This window comes from Mus caroli, unplaced genomic scaffold (genome assembly GCF_978045245.1).
Source record: "Mus caroli unplaced genomic scaffold, Mus_caroli_1 scaffold_9, whole genome shotgun sequence".
NCBI lineage: Eukaryota > Metazoa > Chordata > Mammalia > Rodentia > Muridae > Mus > Mus caroli.
Window position 1 is genome coordinate 1206520 of NW_028227264.1, and position 11896 is coordinate 1218415.

Here is an 11896-nt window from a genome sequence, read left to right on the forward strand (position 1 = left end):
AAAAACCATGGTTGTCTGGAATTTGACTTCCAAACAAGATAACAAAGTATTAACTAAATATGTTTTTAAATAAACATTAAAATACCATTATCTTAAACAGCCAGTTCAACTCCTGTAATAAAGCCTCCTTGCTTGGAATCTATAAGTCAAGGTCAGGTTCACAGTGAGCCTTCAGGTTTAAGGAAACCATTGAAGTATGTATGTCATCAAAAAGGCTTTCAGGAGCAAGGCATTGAAATGAAGACTCCCTGCAAGCGAGTGTTAAGGCGTAGGCCCCAGTGCATACAGTGACTATCCTGCACACTTGCTAGATATTAGCTTCTATCCTGTTTGGGAGCAAAGGGTTTGGAGTCAGGTAGAGTTAAGCTCTGGCCTTACCACTAACTAGGAAGGGAAAGTTACTAGTTTGCAGCCTGGGTTTCCTCAATATAATACTAAAATAACCATATTCTAGTTCATATACTGACCATGAAAACTAACTACAGAAGACATCTACAGGTTGCCTTTTCAAAAATCTGAAGTACTTTTCAAGTCAGTGAAAACCAACAATGTCTAATAGATCATTTTCTTTAAGAATGTGGCTGGCTGGCTACCACAGGCAACATTCCCCAGTCTTGTGCCTTCCTTACGGTGCAATCATTCAATTGGTATGTGTCTGTCTCCTTCAGGTTTCTAGAGAGGAAAGCCCTTCCCAGCTGACTTCTGCCATGCCTGCCCAGAGGAACCGCCAGCCCGGCAGCGCTGCCGTTATCAATATGCTTCGCGGGGGAGGCGGTGTTAGAAGCCCGTGGACAGATCACCACATCCGGCAGCCCTTGTTTCCAAGCCGCCGGTCTCCACAGGAGAATGAGGACGATGACGACGATTACCAGATGTTTGTCCCGTCCTTTTCTTCCTCGGATCTCAACTCCACCAGGTTGTGTGAAGAGAACGCTTCAAGTCGCCCTTGCAGCTGGCATCTGGGACTCATCGAACCCACAGAAATCTCCAGCTCTGGTCACAGGATAGTCCGACGGGCCAGTAGTGCAGGTGAAAGCAACGCATGCCCTCCTGAAGTAAGAATTAGAGACTGTGATGACTCTCAGTACTGTCCCGGGAGAGAGCTGCAGAACAGTTCTCATCCAGGAGGAGAGAGAGGGATGACTCCCTATGGGTCGTCTGTAGAGTTGACCATTGATGATATAGACCATGTCTATGATAACATAAGTTTTGAAGACTTAAAGTTAATGGTTGCTAAGCGGGATGAAACTGAATATTCTTTCTCCAAATCATCCAGAGACTCTGTTCGCCCCAAGAGTACCCCAGAGTTAGCCTTCTCAAAGAGACAGGCTAGCCACAGTACAAGCTCTCTCCACTCAAAGAAAGAGGCAGGCCTCGGTGGTCAAGAGGCATCCACCCAACGCGTACATGAACACCAGGAAGTGGAAGAAAACATCTATGACACCATAGGGCTTCCAGACCCACCATCGCTGAACTTGAACCACAGCAGCCTTCATCAGCCCAAAAGGAGCACCTTCCTGGGTCTGGAAGCTGATTTTGCATGCTGTGACAGCCTGAGACCATTTGTCTCCCAGGATAGCCTCCAGTTCAGTGAGGATGACATATCTTACCACCAGGGACCCTCCGATACCGATTATTTGAGTTTGTTATATGACTCTCCCCGCTGTAACCTGCCTATTGCAGATAAGGCTCTGTCCGACAAATTGTCTGAAGAAGTAGATGAAATCTGGAATGATCTGGAAAATTACATCAAGAAAAATGAAGACAAATCAAGAGACCGCCTCCTTGCGGCCTTTCCTGTGAGCAAAGACGATGCACCAGAGAGGCTATATGTTGACCGCACCCATGAGCTGGGCAGGGATACAGGACATGCCACATCTATGCTGGCCCTTCCTGCAAGCCAGACTTTCCTCCTGCCTGGGAAAAGCAGAGTTGTCAGAGCTAGCAGGGCCAACTGCTCCCTGGATAATGACATTATTTCAACAGAAGGCTCCTTCCTGAGTCTTAACCAACTCTCTCTGGCCAGTGACGGGCCTCCTGTGGACAATCCCTATGACCTGGCCAACTGCAGCCTGCCCCAGACAGACCCAGAAAACCCTGACCCCGGGATGGAGGTCACAGACAAGACTAAGAGCAGGGTCTTTATGATGGCCAGGCAGTATAGTCAAAAGATTAAGAAGGTAAATCAGATTTTGAAAGTGAAAAGCCCAGAGTTGGAGCAGCCACCGTCCAGTCAGCATAGGCCCAGTCACAAAGACCTGGTGGCCATCTTGGAAGAGAAGAGGCAAGGAGGGCCCGCCATTGGTATGTTCTGTTCCGTACTCTGTTCTTCCTTCTCGAGAGTCACGTGTGCGTCCCAGTTCTAACTGTCCTTAGAAAGAACACCCCGTGAGGATGCTGCCATGCAAGTCTCAGGACACACAGGACACACAGCCTGTGGGTGCTTTTCACTTGACCTCAGTTGGATCATGTCCACTGGGGCATGGTTGCGCCTCGGGATGGGTGCACATGTGATATTGCTACAGAGTTGGTACTTAGGAAAACATATCTCAAAGGGAGCCTGAAATGTAAAAGAAGCGCTCTGTTTTAACCTATGAAAGACACATAAGCACTTCCCTCTGAATCTACAATGTGTCGGCAAGCAGACGTTCCTCAAGGCTGCTAAGGTTCTGAATCAGCAAGAATGGGGCTGCTGCTTCTCACAGAGCTTACCCCTAGCACGAAAGTGAGGGGCACACACACACACACACACACACACACACACACGCACAGAGGGGGGGAGAAGGAGAGAGAGGGAGGGAGAGGGAAAGAGAGAGAACCTTTTTTAAAAGAATTATTTACTTTTATCTTGGGTGTACCTGTGTACTACATGCATGCAGTGCCTGAGAAAGCCAGAAGAGGGGGCTGGATCCCTGGGAACTGAAATTAAAGTTGTAAGCTGCCATGTGGGTGCTGGAAATCAAACCCAGGTCCAGAGCACTGGCCTGTATCTCCAGCCCCCATTTGTATACATTTTCCCAAACTACCTCATCTGCAATTCATTGGCACCCGCATAGTTCAGCTACAACTGGATTACTGTGTTCACGAGCATCTCATTCTGTTCCATCACTTAACACGTACAAGAAGTTTAATTCTAAAGTTGAACTTCCTTCGTGGGCATAACTGGGGTTTAGATGTGGCATGGGTTAGATCAGGGGTGCAGGGGCAAGCGGGTCACAGTGTGACATGTTGAAGGACCGATCTAATGAGAAGCTCTGAGCCAGGAATTGATCGATAAGGAAAAAAGCTATGTCAGAAATTAAAGAATGAATTATTGAGAGGTTTTTCTTTCAATGCTTTCCAAACAGACTAGGAAGCCAAGGCATGGACTTGGTTTCTGAAGGGTTTTCCAGGCTCTTTTGAATTCTTTTTTATAATTAAAATTAAAATAAAAGTTGATTTCCGTGTGATGATCAAAGAGACCAGAATGCATTTCTTTGTCTCCTGATAATGCTAAGTCATTTACGTCTTCTTCCAATGCTTGTCTTGCCAAACAGGTCGTTCTATAGTTACAGGAAGTGACTTCAGGGGGAATCTGGGGGCAGGAATAGGTGGCAGTGGGAGCAGTTGTGTGGTAGTAATTTCAGTCAATGGTGGAGACCAGGCTATTGTTTCCCAGATCCAGAGAAAATATACTACTAAGATTTCTGATGATGATGATGGTGGTGGTGGTGGTGGTGGTGATGATGGTGATAAGCAGACTACAATTTAGCAGTAATCTCCAGGGCTGGGCTACCTGAAATATGATCCAGCCATTAAGATGCAAAAACTTTAAGTTTGCTTGAAGGAAGCCCTTCAGAACAAAATAATTGAGACCTACAACTTCTGTAAATAGATTTCTTTTTGCCCACCTTTTAAGTACTGTGATTGCTGGTTCCTTTCGTTTTTTAACTTCTGGTTTGTCCTGCTGTCTTCTTGGGGTCTTGTGCCTCTTCTCAGCTTTGGATCCAGGTCTTTTCTTGACATAGTGGGCTACTAGGCTACTACTGCCTTCCTCCTCCTCCTCCTCCAGGGAGGAGCATTCCCTTCCCAAGGCGTCTTAAGAGTGATGATTTCCCTCCGTACCGCAGGACGTCTCCCTGGGGCCTGCCGTCTCTCAGTCTTGGCTCCATCTGGGTGATCAAGGCCACTTCCTGTGCCCACCAGGCTTTCAATCAGTTGACCATGTGACTCCTTTTCTCTCTCTTGTTTATCTGGGCACAGGACGTCGTAATCGAATGGACCGATTCTCCAGACTTCTGCGCATGGGCCTTACCACTTTGCCAGGAGCTTGCTCTCGGTGTTGTGCGGAAGGAAGAGCACTCTATTCACCTGCTGAAACCCTCGAGCATCTTTATTGAACTCTGTTCCCGGGGTCTACAGGCCCCGGTCACATGGTCACCTATAAATCACCCAACCAGGTCCAGTTGCTCCCACCGTTTAGAGCCTGTAGTAGCATGTGGCCTTCTTGTTCAGCTGAGAGTATTTGAGACCAAGGAGGCTGCTTGGGTTTCTATATATTGGGTGATATTTCTATATAGGCTTGAGAACTTTTTATATAATGTAGGGAAGGCACATTTCTATGCTTCTGTCTACATCTGAGCAACATCAGAAATATCAGTATCTTTCTAATCCTTTCTCTTGGAATCAGCATGTTTGATATTTCCCACCACAAGAATTATTTCAATTTTTGTCTTTGATGATAAGAACTTCAACTTTAAAACCTTCAGAAAAACTATAGCCTGATATTACCATGTAATAGTAATGTATAGGTCCTATACAGACAGTACCAGGAGTACGATCACAGTCAGACAACAGGACTTTCTTGGCTCAAGAGACCAGTGGTGGCCTCCCCTTTCTATGCATCTGGCTATCAGGGTCTTTTTAATCACAGCTTGAGCTCTGAACACCTGACTTATTCATATTCGAATCATGCAAGTTGTAAACTCTCAAGTGGGAATATCGAGACAAGAAATAACTGAAATACATTTTCCCTTCTAGTGAGATACATTATAATTGGCCCCCTCTTTTTTGTCTAAAGATTAAAGCTCCCGGTATGCGTCATGTGTAGGAAGCATTTTGATCCAAGGCCATCTCCCTGTTTCCCCTTTCCTGCTATGGCCTGATTTCTGTACTATCTTGACTATTGGGTAGTCTCAGGAGAGGCCCATAAATCTGCAACCCTATGCTCAAAAGGAAGGGGTAAAAAAGAAAAGAAAAGCTGTGTGATGAAGTCATTGAGACCAGTTTCTTTCTAGAAGTTGTTTGCTTCTCAGAGCAAAGTGGACAACATTGTTGCAACCAAAAACTATCTGCAATAAAAAAACTAGTCATGTGGCTTTTCTGTGTGCATGTATTTGAGTATATACATATAAGACTTTTAAAACGTATTTATTTTATACATAGATCTAAAATATGTGCCTACATATATGTATATACACCATGTGCATGCAGGGGTCCTCAGAGGCTAGATGAGGGTGTTGGATCCCCAGAAACTGGAGTTTAAAGGCAGTTGTGAGTCGCCCAAAAGGGGTGCTAGGGATCAAACCTGGGTGTGTTGGAAGGGCAGCAAGCACTCTTAACCACTAAGCAATCTCTCTAGCCCCATGTAGGACTTATGAAAGAAGCTGGGAAAGGGTTTTGAGTAGAATAGGGATTGTGGAAGATTTTGAGGGATGGGTGTGATACCTGATCGAGCAAAGAAGAGGACGGTATGAGAGGGGGGAAAAGGCTTGAGAAATACAATGGGTATTTTAGACATTACGGACGTAAGGAGTCCCTGTTCTCCTTCAAATTGTTGTCTCTCTGTCACCTTGTGGAATGTCAGTGCTCTCTGAGCAGTTATGGATCAGTTAATGGCTACATATAGCATATAAGGGATGGCTCGGGCTGAACTGTGTGGTTTTTGTCTAAAACCCCAGTTTGCTGCGGTTGGGTCTCATAGGCAACATGCCAGGCTTTGGGAGAATGGCTGACATAAAATGCTGCAGTCAAGTGACTAGGTAGGGTCTCTTAAGGTGCTGCTACATTTGAATTCGTGTTATGTCTTTACTATGCTACTTGAGGGATGTGCCAAGGTTTTGCTTGTAAATTCTCTGAAGAGTAATCTCTGACCTTGAATGCACTCTGAAGTTTGAACTCTAAAGCATCTAACTATAAACTCTAATGAGAAGTTACATAGATGGTTTGCCTTGATTGCAGGGAGCAGGGGCCGAGGGGTGAAAGGCTGGAGGGTAACGTCTAAGAGCACATGATACTAGTGAGGGGTTTCTGTCTCCAAGGAAGGTAGACTGGAAGAATAGCAGAAGTTCCACTAAATGCATATCTCATTGTGGTTTAAAGGATAGTTTACTAACAACAGGTTACCAACCATGTAAATTATATGTGTGTGTGTGTGTATGTATATATATATATATATATATAGTCATTTGCTCATTGTCATAGATTAGGTTGATTGACTCCCTTCACTGATGGCATATAGGTGAGGTCTGAGCAATACAAGGTGTATGTGGTGTTCCTCGATGTTAGGAAAGTCATGTGTACCAGGATCATAGCTGGGAACAGCTGCTGGACTGATGTACTGCTGGCCCACGAGAAGGATCTCTCTTGCCTAGCAAGATCTAGGTTATATCTTTAGAGACATCTACGCTCTGGAGTGAGACAACATGGAGAAGGCGCTGCTGCATAATTTTAGGTGGCAAGTGTGTGTGTGAAAATGACTGTCGGATCCTGTCCTTAAGTCAGTGCCAGGCAGCATTCAGCTATGGAGTCTGTGAGCATCAGTTCTTGAGGGCTTCGAGATACTCTTGGCTTTGGAAGAATGGGCAAGAAGACACAATGTAGTCTTTACTTGTGCTAAAGGAAAGAACTCTGCTAGATGCCGGCTACCAGGCAGTGTTCAAACAGCAGCCAGGAGCCAGGTTCTCAAAGAAAAACATGTCTGAGGGCAAGCAAGGGTAGCATGAAGTCAGGGCAGCTATAGCGTTGTGGCCCTGCTTCTTGTAGGACACGAGGTATTTTTATGTATCAGGATTCTGACATTCTCATTTGACAATGCTTGTTTTGGGGACTAAAACCATTTTGTGGATTAAAGGAATTCTCATGACATGCACTGTACACTTGCAAGTCTGCTGTTCAGATAAAATAATGTAAAATTCAACCAAGGAGAACAAACCATTAAAACATAAGTTATTTTGATTAGGGTGGCATTCAGTGACTACTCCCCTTTAATCTTAAATCTACTGTCTGTTTTTTAATAAGTCATTTTGAGTGTTATATTCTTATATTTAATCTTCCAAGGCAAGGATAATTCTGTGTGCTTATTGTTTTGTTATCTGTCTTCCAGGTGCCAGGATCGCTGAATATTCCCAACTGTATGACCAGATTGTGTTCAGGGAGACACCCCTTAAAGCTCAGAAGGATGGCTGGGCCAGCCCCCAAGGACCCACCCTCCACAGGCCTGTGTCACCTCCCCAGACCCAGGGCGCTGGTGAGGACTGGCTCTGGCATTCGCCCTACAGTAACGGAGAGTTGACTGATTTCTCTCCCCAGACAGAACAAGACTCAAAGTCAAAATACCCCATCACATTAGAGAGCATCGCAAAAATTAGGCCCAGGCAGTTGTCGGGTGCTTGTTCGGTGCCTTCTCTCCAAGTGTCGGACCCTCTGCTGGGCTCTGTGCAGCAGAGATGCAGCGTGGTGGTCAGCCAGCCCCACAAAGAGAACTCAGGTCAGAGTCCTCTTTACAACTCGCTGGGTCGCAAAGCAATCAGCGCTAAACCCCAGCCTTATAGCAGGCCTCAGTCATCTTCCTCGATCTTGATAAACAAATCTCTGGACTCTATCAACTACCCCAGTGAGACAGAGACCGAGCAACTACTCTCTTCACAGAAAAGTCCCAGAGGCGCGAGCCAGCAGGATTTGCCCTCAGGGCTAGCAAACTCATGTCAACAGGACAGGGGCAAACGGTCCGATCTCACGCTCCAAGACTCGCAGAAGGTTCTCGTGGTAAATAGAAATTTACCCTTAAGCGCTCAAATAGCGACGCAGAACTACTTTTGTAATTTCAAAGATCCCGAGGGAGATGAAGATGACTATGTGGAAATCAAGTCAGAAGAGGACGAAGTGCGGCAGGATCTCTCTCCAAGGCGGGGCAGGAAGTCTGACCCACAGATCCCGGACCCTGACTGTTCCGATAGCATCTGTAGCCACAGCACACCTTACTCTTTGAAGGAGCCAGTGAGTGGCAGGCTTGGGCTTCCTCCTTACCTGACAGCGTGTAAGGACTCTGATAAACTGAATGATTATCTGTGGAGGGGGCCCTCACCCAATCAGCAAAACATTGTCCAATCTCTGAGGGAGAAATTTCAGTGTCTTAGCTCAAGCAGCTTTGCCTAGGTTTCTAGAACTGTCCAAATTAGCTCCCTAGGCTTACAAATTACCATACGAATGAGGTTGTTTTTTTCTGTATTTTCTTTCAGTATATGCACTGGTTTAAAACAATTTTGTAATAACAAAAGGGTAAAATGTGCTTTCGCTTATAGCACAACTCTTTGAGCTGGCTAACCATGACATTTACCACCCCCACCCCCATGTCCTAACAGTAGTACCCACTCTTAGAATACCTTCTCTCCACACCCCAAGGAGTTTTATACTGTGACTCAGAGGCACCACAAGTGAATCTCTCTCACGGTTTTTTTAAAAAGAGACTAGAGTTATTTAAAGAATCATGCTTATATGTGGCATCTCTATATTTGACAAGACTCAAGAATGATGCATGCCAGAGACCACTGGTTAGACTGTGGCCTTGTCACGTATTTTAAGGATACCATGCTGGTGTCCCAATCACATTTCCTTTAGATGCCAACATACTGTGACTATTGAAGAGGTTAAAGTGTAGCCCTAGCACCAACTTGCTAATGGGGAAAAAAATGTTCTTACTTGTGTTCCAGGACAAGGCCCAGATGGTATGCCACTATTTATGATAAGTTTACAGTTTCCGGGGTGAATTAACTATTTCTTTCATGTCGTAAAGAAAGCCAATCTTAATAAAATACAAGCCAAGTTGATTATTAGATAAGCTAGGGAGACTTCTGAAAACACCCTATTTCTTCATATTACAAGTAAAGGGGAATTGCCTCTGTAAAGACCACAGGAGAAGACATGACTGTAGACACCTGCCTCCTATCAGTACAGAGTAAATCTTCAGGTAAAATAAGACAAGATGCATTTAAATGACCCCTGTCAAGAGCAGTTCTTCATTGGCACTTTCCTGGGCTTGAGGTTCAACTGAATGCCCTACTTGAGAAGTCCTGGCCACAGTAATGGGCAAGAGTGTATTTTCTAAACAGCTAATAACCCATGGCCTTTCGATGTTTTGGAACATACAGAAGAACAGAGACTCTGGTTGCTGGGTTCCGACTAGTAACTTCCCTTACCCTGTACGTACAGTCTCGTACAGCACCTCTCTGTGATACCATACCAGGCTAACTCCTTGTAGACAGGAATGGAAGATGAAAAGCAAGGCACTATGATTCAGAGGAAAATGAGAGAAATGTAAAAGCACCTTCCTGAAGGCCCCGTGCGCACAGTCAGAATAGGCTCTGTATTTCTGTTCCCATCTCTACACAATCGGGACTCTTCCTTCACTCCTTCACCCTCTCAGTCTCAGTTTTAACGTTTCTTTTTATTAGAATTAAGCAACCTGCTCCATTTAAAGAAGACATGATGATAAACACACTATTGAGTGCTGTTGAGTGTCCAGAGTGTGTTTCATCTCTTTGCACATCTTTGGCTACAGAGCTCAGTCCTACTTTGTGTTGTTCAAGTGTCTAATCTTGGGATTAGACTGGTGAGATTATCTTTCCTGATTCTGATAAGAGATTTCTTCAGAACTCATAACTTGTGAGGAGAGCCTGTAAATTGGAACCTAATTCTAGAATAGCTTGTCCTTTTCCCACATCATCCGGAATAAAATCACTGTGCACATAACTCTTTGGTTCCAGTTTAAAAGTAGTCTCTGAACTAGTAGAACTATTAAGACTTAGGTGACTGACTTCTTCTGGATGGGTTTCATGTAATATGCCAATGCCACTCAACCTCTGAAAAGAATCCCATAACAGATTTGTATGTGTAGAAGGCTCACTGCAAGAAGCATGTGAGTGTATTGGAACGCAGTCCTCTTTACTTCTACTCATCACGTCTATCCCACTGCCCACAACAGGGGAGAACGCCTCCATTTGTCTAGTTTCTGAAAGCCTGGTGGTTGCACATTCTAAATCTTGCTTACAAATCATTTTCTTATTTACCGAGTCTGACACATCTTCTGTTGGGGGTTCACTGATCTGACTTGTTGCCAGATGTTTCTGAAGTGCACCTTGAAGCTGATCCGGGACAGCTTTCTCTTCAGGCAAATAAGACCAATCAAAATCTGGGCAAAAAAATAGCGAGGCTAAATTCCCTCTGATTCTGCAGTATCGATGAAGACTCTGACGACACTTCTCGAGCTTTCACATCCACTAGAGCCCCATCTGAACTTCTGTTCTCTTCAGTGCCCACAGCTTTTCTCCATGAGCTCCTGCTCTCAGTTATCAAGGTTTCTGGAGTCCGGGGAATGTGTTTCCTGGTTAAGAAGGGATTAGAAATTAAAGTGTCAACTAGCTCCTCCAATTCGACTTCTTTTCCCTCCTGATTTTTTTTTTCCTTTTTAGTCTCTATGACCCACAGCCCAATACAGTTCATGTTACTGTCCTGTTTGAGTCTCAGAAATGAGTAATTCTTCGCACCAGTGTTTTGTTGCATGGTTTGGTGTCACCTGCAAAGGGGAATGTCACATTGTACAAAATGTCTCGTGTAAGTGGTCCTTTAGGTTCTAGGATAAAGCTGCAGTTTTATTGATCATGTCTGTGGACCAGGCTGCAGACTTTGAGAGCCTGTGTGTGTGTTTGAGTGTGTGCTTAGATGTTCCCTCAATGTTATCAATTCAGTACTTTTGTTTAAAATAGTTTCTTCTGAAGGTGGGGGTGGGGATGTACATAACTGGGAACGTTTTATGTACTTAAATGTTCTTACTGGGTTCCTGTACTGAAGGGTCCAATTTTTCTTTTTTATATAAGTTCACTTTTCACCTTTTTTTTTCCATGGGGGGAAAGTAGTGCATCTTGGAAAACATACTTTAAATACTGTATATAAGACAATGAAACTTAGTAATGCCCATTATTTAATAAAGTTTGTAAAGTAGAAAGTAAATTTTCATTTGAATTAATGGGTTTGCACTGAAACATTTTAATGTTTCCACACTGCTTGGCTATATTACTCATTACTTCATTACTCATTGATGTTGGAAGGTCCAGCCCACTGTGGGCAGCACCATCCCTAGGCAGGTAGTCCTGGGCTATATAAGAATGCTAGCTGAGCATAACCCTGTGAGCAAGGTAGCAAGCCACATTTCTCCAGTGGTTTTTGCTTACAGTTTCTGCCTTGAGTTTCTGCCTTGACTTCCTTCAACTGATAGACCATGAGCTGGAAGTGTAAGCAAGCGAGTTTTCTTGACAGGAGTCTAAAATAAATCAATCACTAAATTAAAAGATCTTTTCATTGACAATGTAATAACAAGATGTCTCTTTATTATTGAACTGAAAATTTAATCTCAATTTTTGCTACAAAGTCAGGCTTACTTTATACAACTATACATTCCAATTTTTCTTTGTTAAAATTACAGAGACAGAGCCAGGTGGTGGTGTCGCACATCTTTAATCTCAGCACTTGAGAGGCAGGGGCAGGTGGATCTCTCTGAGTCTGAGGCCAGCCTGGTCTACAGGATGAGTTTCAGGGCATCCAAGGATACACAGTAAAACCCTGTCTCAAAAAGCAAAACAAT

The 11896-nt window shown here is 44.3% G+C and overlaps 1 protein-coding gene across 5 annotated transcripts in view; it reads left to right on the forward strand.

Moving 5' to 3' along the window:
- The window catches only part of Plekhg1 (pleckstrin homology and RhoGEF domain containing G1), a 227981-nt gene extending 216405 nt beyond the window's left edge, over positions 1-11576 (forward strand). For all 5 annotated transcript variants that reach the window (XM_085842588.1, XM_029482416.2, XM_085842589.1 and 2 more), the window contains 2 exons: positions 669-2304; positions 7364-11576. In XM_085842588.1, coding sequence (XP_085698714.1) covers positions 669-2304; positions 7364-8415 — 2688 coding nt within the window. In that variant the 3' untranslated portion in view covers positions 8416-11576. The remainder of the gene's footprint in view (positions 1-668; positions 2305-7363) is intronic.
- Positions 11577-11896: the final 320 nt, after the last annotated feature.